The sequence below is a fragment of the Colobus angolensis genome, unplaced genomic scaffold (assembly GCF_000951035.1).
Source record: "Colobus angolensis palliatus isolate OR3802 unplaced genomic scaffold, Cang.pa_1.0 Scaffold566, whole genome shotgun sequence".
Lineage (NCBI taxonomy): Eukaryota > Metazoa > Chordata > Mammalia > Primates > Cercopithecidae > Colobus > Colobus angolensis.
Genome location: NW_012119221.1, coordinates 937335 through 953596, shown reverse-complemented (window position 1 = coordinate 953596; position 16262 = coordinate 937335). Strand labels below are relative to the sequence as shown.

The 16262-nt window shown below is 38.8% G+C and overlaps 2 protein-coding genes across 4 annotated transcripts in view; one reads left to right on the top strand and one right to left on the bottom strand.

The window, feature by feature from the left end:
• The window catches only part of CLOCK (clock circadian regulator), a 121893-nt gene extending 113516 nt beyond the window's left edge, over positions 1 to 8377 (top strand). The window contains exon 23 of one of the 2 annotated variants that reach the window (XM_011961707.1): positions 718 to 8377. In XM_011961707.1, the coding sequence (XP_011817097.1) occupies positions 718 to 897 (180 nt within the window). In that variant the 3' untranslated portion in view covers positions 898 to 8377. The remainder of the gene's footprint in view (positions 1 to 717) is intronic. The other variant, XM_011961708.1, reaches the window with a different exon arrangement.
• Positions 8378 to 10093: 1716 nt separating this feature from the next.
• The window catches only part of TMEM165 (transmembrane protein 165), a 32698-nt gene continuing 26529 nt past the window's right edge, over positions 10094 to 16262 (bottom strand). For both annotated transcript variants that reach the window (XM_011961710.1, XM_011961711.1), the window contains 2 exons: positions 11627 to 11732; positions 10094 to 10897 (listed from right to left, as the gene is read on the bottom strand). In XM_011961710.1, coding sequence (XP_011817100.1) covers positions 10821 to 10897; positions 11627 to 11732 — 183 coding nt within the window. In that variant the 3' untranslated portion in view covers positions 10094 to 10820. The remainder of the gene's footprint in view (positions 10898 to 11626; positions 11733 to 16262) is intronic.

Genomic DNA, 16262 nt, shown 5'->3' with positions numbered 1-16262 from the left:
CTTCTGTCTGCAAATCCTGTGCCTTTTTTCATTTTGTTTTGTCTGTCTTTATACCACACTGCTACTTACCGGACCTAAGGCTCCAACTTTGCCTTCATATTTATGATGCTTTTAAATAATACCAATATTTAATCTTTATTAAGAGCCCAGTGTGGTAGCACTGTTATTCCTATTTTGTAAAGAAAGAAACTGAGGCCCAGAGAAGTAAACAGCTTGACCAGGTCACACATGTGGTAAGTAGGGCAGCCCAAGTTTGAACCATTCAGTCTACCTCAGAGCCCATGCTCCTGGCGGCTTAACTGTGCCGCTCTAACCAGCTGAGCGTACCTGTGTGCAGAAGACATTGTCTGTTTGGCCTAGGAGTATTTGTTTTTTCATATAGTCATAACTATGCTCAAATTTTATAATTTAAAATACGGGTCTTTAGGACATAAAGTGAAAGAACATGTATGATTTGGCTCAAGATATAGATTGTTTTCTATACCATAAAATCTGCAGCTGAGATTCCTGTAAAAAATGACACTCTCATACTTTCAGAAAGCGGGAAGGCCTCATAAGCATTTTCCAAATTAGAATTTTTAAACCAGAGAGTGAAAGTGATATGCATTATGTAGAATTTTAAGGATTTTGTCCCTATGGACGGGAGAGTGTGAGTAAATCTTGTGTGGGTGGCATAAAGGGAGTAAAGCAATGCTGCATAATCCATTTGTTTTTAAGACTTCTAGGTTGCTCCATGGGAATCCCTCAACTCAGCTCATCCTCTCTGCTGCATTTCCTCTACAACAGAGCACCTTCTCTCAGTCACATCACCAGCAACATCAGTCTCAGCAACAGCAGCAACTCAGCCGGCACAGGACTGACAGCTTGCCCGACCCTTCCAAGGTTCAACCACAGTAGCACACGTGCTTCCTCTCTGACATCAAGGGAGGAAGGGGATGGCCCATTAAGAGTTACTCAATTGACCTGAGGAAAGGAGGAAAAGTTCCAGCAGTTTCATGAGATGCGGTATTGAGTGTTCTAGTTCCTGGAATTAGTTGGCAGAGAAAATGCTGCCTAGTGCTACCGATGTACATTAAATACCAGCCAGCAGGAGCTGATCATAGGGGCATAGCCAATTCTGACAGTGTTTTAGTTGCCCGGATATTTTTGATGGAAAAAGAATATGTTGCCAAATGTTAAGAAGCTCAGCTATGAAGTGACCTCCAGGGAATCAGAAAGGCACTAATGCTGTTAGTAACTTTCAGTGGTTCTGTGCCTCTTACCAAGTGTTACAGAGGACGTACCACTGCCATGTCAGGGGTTTGCTTACAGTGATGCCATGAAGACAGTCCAGTAGACTTGGTAGCGACCCCCTCCCCTGACCCCTCTCCCTTTTCAGATAATGATGGAACAGTAATTACTTTCAGAATGTTGTGTGGGTTCAAATTCTCTGTGTACAGATGATGTAAAAATATGTGTATGTCTGGATAAAAGGAGAGCAAAACATTTTGTATGCTGCATGAAAGCGTTATCTCTTCCTTTCAGGTATGAGCAGCTTTCCTGAGATTCTGACACCATGTGCAAACTGATCCATCCTCTGTTTTTCCTTTTGTTTACAACACAATAGTGTTCTGTTCACTTTTCCGGGGCACAAGTTTTTTTGTTCATACTTTGGCTGTGATGTCACAGTTTGTTCAGTGAGGTATGATGTGCTGCTGGGAATGGATTTTTTTTTTCAGGTTAAATTATTGATACAACAGGATTTTCAAGTTACTCAGAAATATCCCTCATTTCATTATTTTTCAATTATGTTTGAGAACAGGATTTGCACTGCTTTATTTTAGGTGGTTGGGAGTTTTGATTGCATATTTTGTTATAGTTCATAGTTGGAAATACTTGTGTAAATGGTTTTCAACAAGCCTGAAAGTAATTTCAAGAATGTTTCAGTTATAGAGGTAAAATTTGCACACAAAACATCTTAGGCACTTTTTAACATTCTCAATCATGGGAATTTTAACTTTTGAGATTTGTTGAAATATTTTTTATTATCCTTCACAATTTCAGTGCTTCTTTTAGTCAGAAATGATTCAGGGTTATTTGAGGGGGAAAAACCCCATAGTGCCTTGATTTTAATTCAGGTGATAACTCACCATCTTGAACTCATTGTCCAGTTTCCGTAGCAGTTTTAAAACCTTAGTACCTTTTTAACAGCATGTGGGTGTCAGTGTCATTATCAGTCTCCTAATAAGTTCCTTTGAAGACTCTATCAGTCTCTTGGACTGGAGATACAAATAATTTAGAAATAAAAGATGACAACCTAACACTATCATAGTTATTAATGTGATCCTAAAATTGTTTCCTAAATCAGCATTTTTCTTTAAAGTTAGTCATTTAAGAATTTACCAGAAATATTTGCTCAATATGATCTTGATATTCCTACAAAGAAAAAAAGAAGGGATAGGGATTTGGCTATGCCTTCACTACGACACTAAAATATTGTAACTCACATGCCTTCTAAACATGAACTAAGATTTCCTTGAGCAATATCATATTCTAAAAGTAGTAAATTCCAATACAAGTTACATACATTTTAAAAACACTTGATAGATTTTATGGTACTAATGAAATTTACAGTGATAGAACAAAAGAAGATTAGTAGAAAATACATTATTAGAATATTAAAAAGTTATTACTGAGGAAAGGGAGGAGAGGACAACAAGTGTAATAAATCAAAATTGACCTCAAAAGAAAATGTGTAACAGAGTTGAGGTTGTTAAAACAGAAAAGGTTCTGAACAATGAAAATTAATCTAAATGCAGAATTGCTAGGTAAAGAGGTCAGGGGAATGCTAAGCCAGTTCTTAAGACTTCTCTGTCCTCTGCTTTGCTGTTATCCTTAAGGCATATACTTTGTCTTTCTGCAGAAAATTCTACCTGGCCACAATTACTTTGAACATTAATATTGAAAAAGAAAACAACCAAAGAAAATTGGTACTTACCCTTCTACACAAGAAGTGCGACTAGATACCAATCAGTAATTAACATATCAAGGAGCTCTTCTAGCTCAATGACCATAGAGATTTCCCACATTCCCATGAATATCAAGAATAGTTGTCAGAATATGTATGTACCTGAGCATAGGTACACAGACAAGGGGGATGTTGTGGAATATGGCAAAAGGATTGTTGTTCTCCCCTTTCAAATTGCCTTTCTTAACCTTATGCCATTCCATATATATCTGAGTTGTGCCTCATTTATTTATTGGCAATTCCTAGTGATATGGATTTAGCTAACAAAAGATATGAAGAACTATTATATTAAGGCATGTCCTCTACATACCACACTTAAAAGATGGTGAACTGTGAGTACTACTTAGGTTGACAGCAACAAAGCATAAGACAAGCCCCAGGTAAACGTGTAAACTGTTTACTCACATTGTCCTACTCCAGCCCCTTCCATTATTTCCCATCTCCACAAATAGTTGGGGAAAAAATTCACATTTTCTTTTATGATTCTTACTGCTCTTCATAGCTCATCTTTTCCTGCTTAGAATTAACCATTGCTCATTTAAAGGAGCAGCTAGCTGCTTTTCTGTCAGTCTGAAGTGTAGTAGTGGAAGAAGTAGTAAGCACCAGCTGCCTCTTTGCTGCTTTGTTTTCCTCCTGCTTCTCTTAAATTTGGGTTGCAAAGCTATCCCGCCCCACACCCTGTCCCATGAAACTTGAGCATTCAAATGAAGATTCAGCAGTGTCTGTTCTTCATTCATTTCTATAGCCAAAGCTGTTAGTTAAAATCCCAAATCTTTATCATTTAAAGACACCAAATAGAAACACTTTCCAGCTTAAAGAGAAAAAAAAAAGTCTCTTCCCTCTGCTTTACTCTCACAGGTATTCATCTTTCTTAAAAACACTTATTCTGGGTGGTACTTTTTAGGTAAGAAACTATTGAGTTTCAGGAAAAATGCTAGCTGCTCTGCAGTTACCGTGCTTTGGGTATACAGTTATCATAGTTTTGGGGGAGTCAGTATTGTTCAACAAATGCAAGTGAGAACTACAAGGGTTAATAAAGTTGCTCCTCAGAGCGGTGTCATACCAGAACCCAGACACTTAAGTACTTCATTTTTGAGTGGAAAATATTGGAGGAACAAGTATGGGAGATGCCGGTAGCGTGTGAGTTAAATAACTACGGTCTAGCCTTCCAGCATCCCAAATTCCAGGGGTAACTTGAGAGTGCTGTGCTCTCCTTTGTCATTTGTATCTGGCTTAGGAATGTACTAGTCATAACAAGATGCCAGTGATTTTGAATAGTTTGTTGTAGATACTCAGTGCAAAATAGTGAAAATATTTGGATTCTTCAGAAGTGCTATAGTTGTTGGTCATTGCCTTAAAGCAGTCTGCTTGACGTTAGGAGCACTGAAGCAGTCCAGCTCCATCAAGAGCACTGTGTTGAAGGGAGAACCCTTGTTCAAGAAGCCTTAGAAAGGGATCCTTAAAATAGTACTCTACGCAGACAAGTGAAAATTCTTTTAAACTGGATATTACGCAACATGTTTTCAGATGTTTCCACTACACTGAGGCAAACTTTTTAAAAGTGGAATGCAAATAGCATTTTACTTTAGTATTTCTGCTTTTTTCTTTCTTTGGTAATTGAAAGTTTGTTGATGAATATTTGTGTAAAACTCATTCAAGTCTATAACCTTTCCAATTACCTGTGGCCCTGTCTTAGTCCCACGGGAGTCCCTGTTGGAAGGGGTAAACACTGGATATTAATGTTGCTGAGTGAGTCTTTCTAGCCAGGACAAGCTGATTGAAATTTCTGAATGGTAGAGAAGAAACAGCACAAAGGCACTTGCCATTTGAAGTGTTTGGAGAAAGAGAACCTTTTAAGTTTGGACTGGGTGAGCTTTCTTCTAAAAGGAGCTTCTGAAGTAATTGCAAAGGAATAGAATCGACTATTTTTATAGTATATTTAATATATTTGTATATAACTATGAGTATAATAGGAACCCTCTACATGCCTCCCACTTTTCTAATTTACTTCCCCTTTTGCCATAGCACTAGTATAGCCTCATCCGCATGGGTAATGTGCCTATTGTCAGCCTACCAAAAGATAGTGCTGCTGCTTTATGAGACAGGTGAGAAGACCCAACTCTCATGCCTGGGGATCCTTTACGGAAGGAATAGCACACACTTTTAAAACAACATACCACAGTCTAAAAGCATCATTCGGAAATGTAACAAGCACTTTATTGCAATTACTCATTTTGATAAAGTTTATTCTTAGGCGTTAACCATTTCTAAAGGATCCCCAAATCATCACTTAGGTGAAATTATATAAAATGACACATTTCTGAGAAATGTTTAGATCCAGTGAACCGTAGTTGGTTTATGGGAGCGATTTCAAGATAGCCAAATGAACTTTGACTTTTGTTTTGAATGTGGTGGAGTCAAGAGATTGTAGATGCCTAGTTTGATTTAAACACTATTGTAAACCTATCTTGCCTATTGTGTGGACACCAAAAGAGACCAATGAGCCTGTTTATTTTTCAGAGGTCTAGGAAAATTGCATCCGTGTGAGTAGATGTACAGAACTAATCTAAAAGTGATTGCTAGTAATATTTTAGAATATAATAATTTCAAGAATTATTCTGAGTGTTTTAAATGTGCCCTGAAATGTTGGCATGTCATTTCAGCGTTTCCATTTGAATTGCTCTTGTAATATTTTTGCACAAAAAGGACTGAGAAAAAGACTACTTTGGTTAAAGGAAAAAAAGTATAATTTGATCTTTAATTTTAATGTCTCCTGTGGAAACACTGGGGATGAATTTTGTTGACACAGTTATTCAGGATATTTAAAACAGTGTTGAACAGCTCACAAGAAATTAAGCAAACTTGGATTTTTAAAATTAAAATACTTTCTTTCCATGTGACTTGTTTTGCATAGTTTTTTCCCCCTATGTCATAACACTACATTCCTTTTCTTAAATAAAATACTGTGCAGGTATTGTTGTGAGTGTTTAACAGTATTTTGTAAGCTGCCTGGGTTTCCTCAGGGAAACATTATTTAGTGGAATAATTTATGGAGAGACTGTTAAGTGAAATTCCATCACCACCACCAGCAAACACTGAGGTGCTGCATTAAGTGACAACCAAACTAGTAAGTATTTATGAAAGAATTTAGAAAGGGATTCAAAGAAGCAATTGCTTTTAAAACAGTTCTCTGGGGTTGTTGAATAAAAATGGCTAAATGTATTTATTTGTATTTTAAAATATCTGTGTGTTCTGTTTTCTCATCAAAGTGATTTCCGTGTCATGTATTTAATTTGTGGTTTGTTTTGTTTTGCACCATATTCTTCTTAAGAGAACTGGCTCTGGTTTGGGGTGCAGTCACCAACTCTCACGATAATCTTTACGGACAGTCAGAACCTACTTTACTTCAGGACGGCAGTGGAGGGGCCAACTCCAGATGCCCCTGCACTTCCCTCCTCAAGTCATCTAAGAAAGAATTTAAAAAATAACTTCTTTCAAATCTGATTCATATAGTTCCAACCTTTTTCTAGTTTCACTTGCTGCCTTCTCTGTTTTATGGGCACTTTTTGTATGATTACTTCCCCAACACAGCCAAAGGCCAGTATGACAACCAATGGCACACGATGCCTCTATTTTGCCCAACTGGGGAAATGTTAGTAAAAGAAATAGCATCTTTTAATGGCTGTCATTATCATATCCATATTAAAATCCATTTAAAGTTCTTAAATTTGGTGGAATAATGTATACAGGCTGAAAACTTCTACAAAAAAATGTTTGCTGTCTTTAACATGGTGTTGTGTTACTTGGTCCTTTGAAAACAAAACAAAACTTCCATACACAGCACTGCCCAATAAAGCAGTGCTGGAATATTGGAAGCCTAGACATTTGAGGATCCTTCTTGGTCACATGCATTAGAACAGAATCCTCCACTTTAGGACTCAGAGAAGCTATGGAGTCCCATAGGCTAGGTATAGCACACAACTTAGAGAATGGTAGTTAAAGCACGTCAACCACAATTCAGTGATCTAAAAAACATTTCTTAACTCTGAGGGTTAAAATGAAGACAATGTTTTCAAATAAAAGCTTTTACATTTCTTTGGAAACAAACTGTGACATCGCTTTTAAAAATGACATTCAAATGTTTATAATGTGTGTTTTTGAGTTGGCTTGGACTAGTACAAGTTCACTGCTGGCAGTGGTTGTGCCAGTAGTTAAGTTAAAATAAGTTAGATGTCTTGTATAACCAGACAATCATCTTCAAGCAAAAAAATTGGCCAGGAAATGTATTTATTTAAAAAAAAAAAAAAATCTGTCAGCCAGAACAGCTATCACTTAGACCATTCTGGAATGATTTTGAAATCTTTACTATGATACAAAGTTGGGGGAGGCCTCAGTATGGCACTTTCATATTCACTCTATGTAAAGATTGAAGCCCAAAGATGAGTTAAATTCAGTGCTGTATTGAAACCAGTCAGTGCAAAAAAAAAAAAAAAAAATTATCTTTGTAAATTTTTCATTGTTAACATCAGTTGGTCGTTGTTAAAACATGCACCAAATTCTTTATAATGTTTTGTGTGGTTCTCAATGTGATATTCTTGACGTTGCTGTCCTTACTGCTTGGTTCTTGGTTTTAAATTAAAAAGTAGATGTAGCCCATCATTTTTACTTCCAAAACGGTGGAGCTAAAAACGGCTAATTGATCTTGAGGTAAGAATACCCTTTACTAAGGCAAAGATTTAATTGAAATCCAAATTGATTTACAGAAATGAAACTGACATTTTCCATTTGTTGTCTTCTGCCAAAATTCTGAATTGCACACACGCATGAGGGATAATGAATGGTTTCAACGGTGCTATATTAGGTTCTCTGATTTTCATGACCTATGTATGTTTGGAAATACAATATTGTATAAAATGTGGATCATTTTGTTACCGATTTAATATTGCCATTTTAATTTGGTGTAACAATTGGTTACACTTGTTTTTCAAAGCTATCCTTTGAGGAGAAAGTCAAAATGTTGTTAGCCTACCTCCACTCAGGCCTCTTGCTGTGTAATCATTATTCCAGGTTATGATGTGCATAGCTTTTAAAACTGCGTGTACTATTCTGCTCTTTCCCATACTCTTGTCATGTATTCAGAACCTAAACTTATAGCAAAAGAGCCAAGCAGTAGTTTTTTTTGTAAATGTAAAAATAATTAGATCCAGACTTTGTTTCCTTCAATTTTAAAAATAAAAAATACCTCAGTGCTATGTTTTTCAGTATCACCTGCATTTCTCAAGAAGTAACACCTGCTTCATGTGGCACATAACTTGTAAGAATCACATTTTGGATTTTAAAGAATATTAAATATTTTAAGATCAGAATCAATGACATTTCCCTTTCTTTTATTCAACTATGGAGCCTAATTGCAGTAGCGATTTTTTGTAGCTTAGGTCTGACCTACCAAATTCTCAGAGGAATTATGTCCTGCTAAAAGATTGTGGTGCCTCAGAGTGCGACGCTGTTGTTACTTGCATATGAAGCTAGTATTGGGACCAAGCTATCTGAACTGAGGTTAGGCTATGATGGTACCAGCTACTCTCTACGAGTAATTGTCTCTTCTGTTATTAGAAAAAACAGCCGGGCACGGTGGCTCCCGCCTGTAATCCCAGCACTTTGGGAGGCCGAGGTGGGTGGATCACCTAAGGTCGGGAGTTCAAGACCAGCCTGGCCAACATGGTAAAACCCTGTCTCTACTGAAAATACAAAAAATTAGCCGGGCGTGGTGGGAGGCACCTGTAATCCCTGCAACTTGGGAGGCTGAGGCAGGAGAATTGCTTGAACTCAGGAGGCGGAGGTTGCAGGGAGCCGAGATAGCGCCACTGCATTCCAACCTGGGTGACAGAGTAAAACTGTCTCAAAAAAAAAAAAAAAAAACGTATTAGTAGGCCGAGCATGGTGGCTCACGCCTGTAATCCCAGCACTTTGGAAGGCTGAGGCAGGCGGATCATGAGGTCAGGAGTTCGAACCCCCATCTCTACTAAACCCCATCTCTACTAAAGAAACCCCATCTCTACTAAAAATACAAAAAATTAGCAAGGCATGGTGGCGCACGCCTGTAATCCCAGCTACTTGGGAGGCTGAGGCAGAAGAACTGCTTGAACCCGGGCGGTGGAGGTTGCAGTGAGCTGAGATCGTGCCACTGCACTCCAGCCTGGGCAACAAGAGTGAGACTCCGTCTCAAAAAGAAAGAAAAGTATTAGTGAGAATTCCTCACTCTTTATAATCTAAGGCAACATAGATTGTCTAACCACAGAGTTTATCTTAATCCACAGACATTAAGTTTTCTACCCTTTGATACTTCCTATAGCAGAGAACTGAAAAGTTCACAAACATGACCTTTTTCACCAACATGTGCTGCTTGGCATTTAAAAGTTACTTTTTAGCTGAAGACCCCTCTAAGATCTCCAGGTAGTAGCAATCTTCCTCACAGATTTACCACGTGGGACAATGGCTGCACCCTACAGTGCTGGGTGATTAACTGGGTTCTTTCACAATCTCTTCAAATTGCAAACTACATTGTGGACCTTTGTAGTAGCTCATAAACCTGAATTGCTCTGGGTCTCTTATTATACTTCACGCAAATAACATGAATGTTTCTGTAGAATTGTCCTTCAGTTTAGGGAATATTACTGGGAATATTACTGCATATGATTCTAGAATATAAAAGGCTGACAGAAAGCCGCTGTTATTCTACTTGGGTGGAATAATAGAATATACTCAAAACGACAGTGACGACTGAGGTTGCTATGAAAAAACGAGGCAGTCATAGCATAATGAATGACGTTAGGCTCTGGAATTAAACTGCCTGGTGTGACTCTACCATGTAACCTTGGGTGAGTTAGTTTTTTCTTGTTTAACCTTATATTAGTACCTACTAGCTCACAGAACTTTAAGGGTGATGACAATACTTTCGAACAATGCCTGGCTCCTGTTTAGCTATAGGCATATCTCAAATGTTTAATATATTAGTGTTTTTACATCAGCTTTAGAAATTGGCCTATCAATACTGATAATTGTATATAACACACAAGGAAAAGCAAGCACTGGTCATACCACTTTTATTTATATTGTATCTATGTTACATTGTTTATTCAATATAGAAAAAATATGAATACATTCATAGTATTCTCTTTTCATTTGGTAATTCCACGTTGTCAAATATTGACTGTTTTAATATTGGGTGTCCTACCCAATTAAAGAAAAAAAGAGGAAGAATGACCTGGCAGACAGTTCTTATTGTACCATGTTATTGATGTAACAGTAATACCATATATGTCTCTTTTTTTAAACACCTAATTTTAAAAAGACCGATGATTAAACTACTGCTTACTGGCTCAGGGAAATGTTTTAAAAAATGGGAATTAATTCATTCTTTCTCCAAGAAAAATTTTAAGGTAAACATCTTAAAACACCTAAGTGATGAAGGAGAAAATCTGTATTCCTTAAAAAGAGGTCAGTGCTGAAAGAAAATCGCATGGTAGACCCCCACTGCACAACAGTTCTGCACCAAAACAAAAATGGGGACCATATTAACATAATGATGCTGGAGAGAAGAAAAACCCACACTTAGAAGTCAGGTTTCTTTTAAAACTCCTTGTTACAAATAGAATCAATGATTATATCTCAAACATAATAATGGGTCAAACTCACAAATCAGTGCTACAAAATACAGTATTTTTCCATCACAAACTTTTAGTTGTAATGTACACTATGTACAGAGAGATAATATTATCTATTTTAAACTAAATACAGATGAACAAACAGCTTGTCAAAAACCAGAATCAGGGCTTATAAATAGTGCAGAAAATGCAAACGCCAAAAAAACGATGCCTCCTATGATTGTCACTGGAAGAGAGAAAAAAAAAGTCAAATACAGCAAAATTCCTATACCTTGATACTATACAAAATGAAAAGGGAGCCGATGAGGTGGCCAATTATTCTTCCAATCTAGTAAACTAACCTTAAAAACAAATTAGAATCACTTCAACCCCTTTTACATGGCAAGGAACAACACTTAACATGCTTGACTGTGAACAGTAAGAATCAGGTTTTTCTCCAGCAGTTTTGAAAAATGACAGGATTGTATTAAATCCAGACAGTGCTGACAAGCAACAGGAGAACTATAACTCATTTTAAATCCAGTTATAAAAGAAAATGTTCAAGTCTTCTGACTAGCAAAGAGACAATTCTTCCATCCCCAGACCCAACTGTAGCTTCACAGGACATATTCAGCAGAATCAGTACATATGGTCTGAACATATGATTCCAGTCTTGTAAGACACATTTTTAGAGCCAAAAACTTCTCATACTTCCAAATGGCAATTGTTTTACTAAGATACGATGTTAACAAGAAGCTACTATGAATTCAATAAAAATGACTTTGTATTTTGCTAACTTCTACACAAGTGAAAAGAGTCCATATTTGCAATACCAAGAGTAATACCTCTAAGAGATGATAGGTAGGTAATTACAAAAACCAAGTATACTTCAGCAGCAGAAATTTAAATAAAGCTAACACCCTTTAATCTCTCAGTGATTCTAAAATGTTATCTGATTATAATTTTCAAGACTTACCAGTTCTGACAGAGATTTTCTGTGCTATCATTCTTCCTCCAATTACTGCCAATCCCGTGCACAGGCAGTGCCCCACAGTTCCACCCACAGCTACACCATAGGGGTCCTGGAAGCAAGCGTCACAGCATTAATTCAAAACCAAGCATTAATTCAAAACTGCTGCTTAAGAACCATAACAATTCAGAAGCACTAAAAATGGTGGTCAACAATTAAAAAGCGTAATAGTTATAAAAATGCAAGTGTATAATAAATTTATGAAAGGTGTAATGGCTGCTTGAAGGAATATGTACCAGTTATACTTAAGACTAGACCTAAAAATTGAAATAACCCAAATCAATTTGTAAAGTCAAAAAAATCCTGATGAAATAAAGCTAATCGAACCGTTTAGCAGTTATTAAACTTCCTTCACACACTGCTATGACAATGCTAGGGAGGATTTTAAGCTAGACGGTTGTTCCCTCAGGTACTGCTTGGTATTATGAGAAACTCAAGTCAATCTTTCGCAGAATAGTATGCCTCTGCTTCCTGGGAACAGAAACCCTGCCTCAGTGCCAGGAACCAAGGATTTATCCAGTGAACACATGCTACCTGAGCAAAGCAGGCACTCAGATTCGGAGGAGAGGAGTATTTAGTGAAAGTTTCCCAGAAGATAGCCCTGAAGAATGAGCAGGGGGTGTGAGAATGTGATTGTTTTGTGGGAGAAGGAACATGCTAAGTAGAAAGCAAAGGCCAGCAGTACCAGACAACCAGCTGCAGAGCCCTTCAGTATTTCACAACAGGAGGTCATGAGGGTAGCTGGGAGCCCACGTCAGGGAGGACCCTACCATCTTGGAATTTAAACTGTGTCCTAAGACACTTAACTGGTTTTTAGCTGGAAAGTAACAAAACAGATTTATGGTTTAAAAGTCCACTAGGCCAGGTGCAGTAGTGGCTCATGCCTGTAATCCCAACACTTTGGGAGGCTGAAGCAAGAGGACTGCTTGGGCCTGGCAGTTTGAGACTAGCCTAGGCAACAGAGTGAGACCTCTCATCTCTACAAAAAAATAAAAAATTAGCCAGGCATCCTAGCAACCACAAGTTGTCCCAGCCGCTCGGGAGGATGAGGTGGGAGGATCACTTGAGCCCAGGAGGTCATGTCTGCAGTGAGCTGTGATTGTTCTCCATCCTGGGCAATAGAGTAAGACCCTATCTCAAAAAATTTTTAAAGTCTAGTGAAGAGAAAGAACCAGAGGGGAACAAGACTGAAGGAAGGGTGATCCACTGCAATGCCCTGGAAAGAAACAGCACTGCCCCAGATCGGGGTAGATGACTGTAGGCAAAAAGCAGGTGAATTTGAGAGAAATTAAGAAGGCAAAATTAATATACATCCATGATAAATGAATGACAGGCTTTATGGAAAAATATCAGAGCCAAGCATAGTGGAGCCAGCCACTCAGGAGGCTAAGGCAGAAGGATCACTTGAGGCCAGGAGTTCAAGACTAGCCTGGGCAATACAGTGAGATCCTGTCTCTTAAAAATAGAATAATGGTGTAGTGGTTCATGCATGTAGTTCCAGCTATTAAGGAAGCTGAGGTGAAAGGATCACTTGAGCCTGAGTTTGAAGCTACAGCAAGTTATGATCACACTACTGTGCTACAAATTCCATCCTGGGTGACAGAGCAAGACTCCATCTCTTATTAAAAAAAGAAAAATTGGCTGGGTGCAGTGGCTCATGACTGTAATGCCAGCACTTCGGGAGGCTGAGGAGGGTGGATCACAAGGTCAGGAGATCAAAACACGGTGAAATTCTGTCTCTACTAAAAATACAAAAAATTAGCCAGGTGTGGTGGCGAGCACCTGCAGTTCCAGCTACTGGGGAGGCTAAGGCAGGAGAATCGCTTGAATCTGGGAGGTGGAGACTGCAGTGAGCCGAGATCGCACCACTGCACCATCTCAAAAACAACAACAACAACAACAACAACAAAATCAAGCCTGACACCCAAGTTTCTCTCCCACAATTCTTTGGATGAACTATGGTAAGACCAATGTGATTTTTAAAGTTAGGAGTCAGCTGAATCATGGTGGGTGGATGGTTCACACATGTAATCTCACCACTTTGGGAGGCTAAGGCAGGCAGATCACCTGAGGTTGGGAGTTTGAGACCAGCCTGGCCAATATGGTGAAACCTCATCTTTACTAAAAATATAAAAACTAGCCAAGCTTGGTGGTGTGCGCCTGTAATCCCAGCTACTCAGGAGGCTGAGGCAGGAGAATCACTTGAACTTGGGAGGCCGGGTGGATCGCCTGAGGTCAGGAGTTCAAGACCAGCCTGACCAACATGGTGAAAACCCATCTCCACTAAAAATATAAAAACTAGCCAAGCATGGTGGTGTGTGCCTGTAATCCCAGCTACTCAGGAGGCTGAGGCAGGAGAATCACTTTAACTCAGGAGGCAGAGCAGTGAGGCAAGATTGTGGTACTGCACTCCAGCGTGGGTGACAGAGCAAAACTCCTTCTCAAAAAATAAATAAATACAAACAAATAAAGAATGGTTATCTCTACAGATAGGGTTATAGGTGAATTTCTTTTCCTTCTTTTTGCTAACTGGTATAGTCTGTTTCTGTAAAGAACATGTGTCACTTGTATAATTTTTTAAAGGCTAAAATATTGCTACAGATACATATACATGGAAGAAGTGAAAAAAATTAACCTTGGCAGTGAAATTAGATGTAAGAGTCAGAGCCTCTCACTCCTTGTGATTGCAAATGACAATAACCGAACTCAGACTAGCTTAAGCCAAAAAGGGTAACTCCTGGGCAAGACACGAGGGAGGCGCCAGGATGGAGGGAAGGTTTCAGGAAGTAGGGCGGCTCGATGGAAGAGTTGGATTCTTGGCTCCTTTTAATTCTGTTTCTCTCAGACTTCATTATCTTGGATGTCTTCAAATAGCCTGGTAGGTGGCTCTTCCTCACAGCTCCAAAGTCAAAAAGGAAAGAGAACATTATCTCCATTCCAATTCAGCCCTGCTTAGCAGAGCTCTCTGATTGGCCCAGCTCAGGGTATTTGCTCACCCTGAAGGCCAATTAGTGTTGACCACACCAACAGAACTCAAGAGCAGCAGAAAGAAACAGCTCCCCAGAGAGGGGAGGGGTCCATCGGGGTAGGCTAAGCTCTAAAAGGCCCCAATATTTTGGCTGGCCCCAAAATCAGCCCATCACTGACCCAAACACTTGACAAATTGGCTTCCTTCACAAGCCCCTGAAGAGAGTCCAGAGGCCACCTTCAAAGTTGCAAGGGTTACCTAGTCCCTGCCTCATGTTATTTGAATTAAAACTGTATTATTCCATAGAAATTGAGGATACGAAAGAAGAAGAGACAAAACAAAAACCAAACTGTATTACTTCAAGGACCAGCCTTCAAGAAGGAGAGGAAACCCGTCATTCTGTTTCCACTTTGATTTACAACATCACCATCCCCAAGGTATTCTAGTTAATATTGCACATATGGTGTGAACGAAGTCAATTTGGAATTCCAAACCTTTATATGAAGATGACTTGTTCTAACACAGCTCTCTTTCCACAAGCCAATCAATTTAAGGATAAGTTTTTTTTGCCCAGTGCACACACAGTGCCTTCTTGCTCCCTCTGACAGGAACGTAACAATAACTGTTGTTGTGTTTTTAAAAAATAGAGATGGGGGTCTCACTCTGTTGCCCAGGCTGGTCTTGAACTCCTGGGCTCAAGTGATCCTCCTGCCTTGGCCTCCCAAATTGCTGGGATTATCGGCACTGAGCCACTGTGTCCAGCCAGGAATATGACAACTTCTGTCCTCAGCAATTCCCTCAGCTCTGTCTTCTCCTTTCCTCATATCCACATGCCCCACACCTTCCCAGTTGCCCAGGTCCAGCTCAAACGCCCTCTCCTCCAGGAAGCCTTCCTTGTCTGCTCCTTTCTCAACTGGAGAGAATCATACATTGTCCATCTCTGTGTCCCTACACAGACGCACACACAGTGTTAAGTAGACATTAATAAATGCTTTTTGAATGAATATAGGCTAGTACTCTTTCCCTTACACTACCAATCTTCTTTTTTTACGTGATTTAATGCCCCATCCTCATGGCAAGAAGTATTTAAGAGCCATGGGGGAGACAAAATAAAAAGATTTCTAGATCTGACCACACAAAAATTCAGAACACCAGAAACATAATAAAAAAGCAGTCAAGAAACTGAGAAAAATATTTGGAACAAATATGACAAAATAAAAAATGTGGGGTTTTTTAGTTTAAACTTGGCAAAAACTAAAAATCATGTTTTTGAAGCATATGTAGTGATCATTTTGTGAAAAATATTTAAATATAGAAAATCCTAGAAAGTCAACAACATTTTAATAGTAATTAGACCAAGATCACGAGCTTATGGGTGAGATTTATTTTTTTTAATTTTGCTTTTTTCTGATTTTTAAATAATAAACAAGCATTACATACATAATCAGAAGAAGACAGCAATAGACGGCACCTTTTGCTGAATTTCCTACAAGACTCAATGTTGGTAAGGAAGTGGTGAGATGAAAGACTGGAACAACTTTCTAGACGGGCAATTTAATAGAACATATTAAGAACTTCCGGCCGGGCGCGGTGGCTCAAGCCTGTAATCCCAGC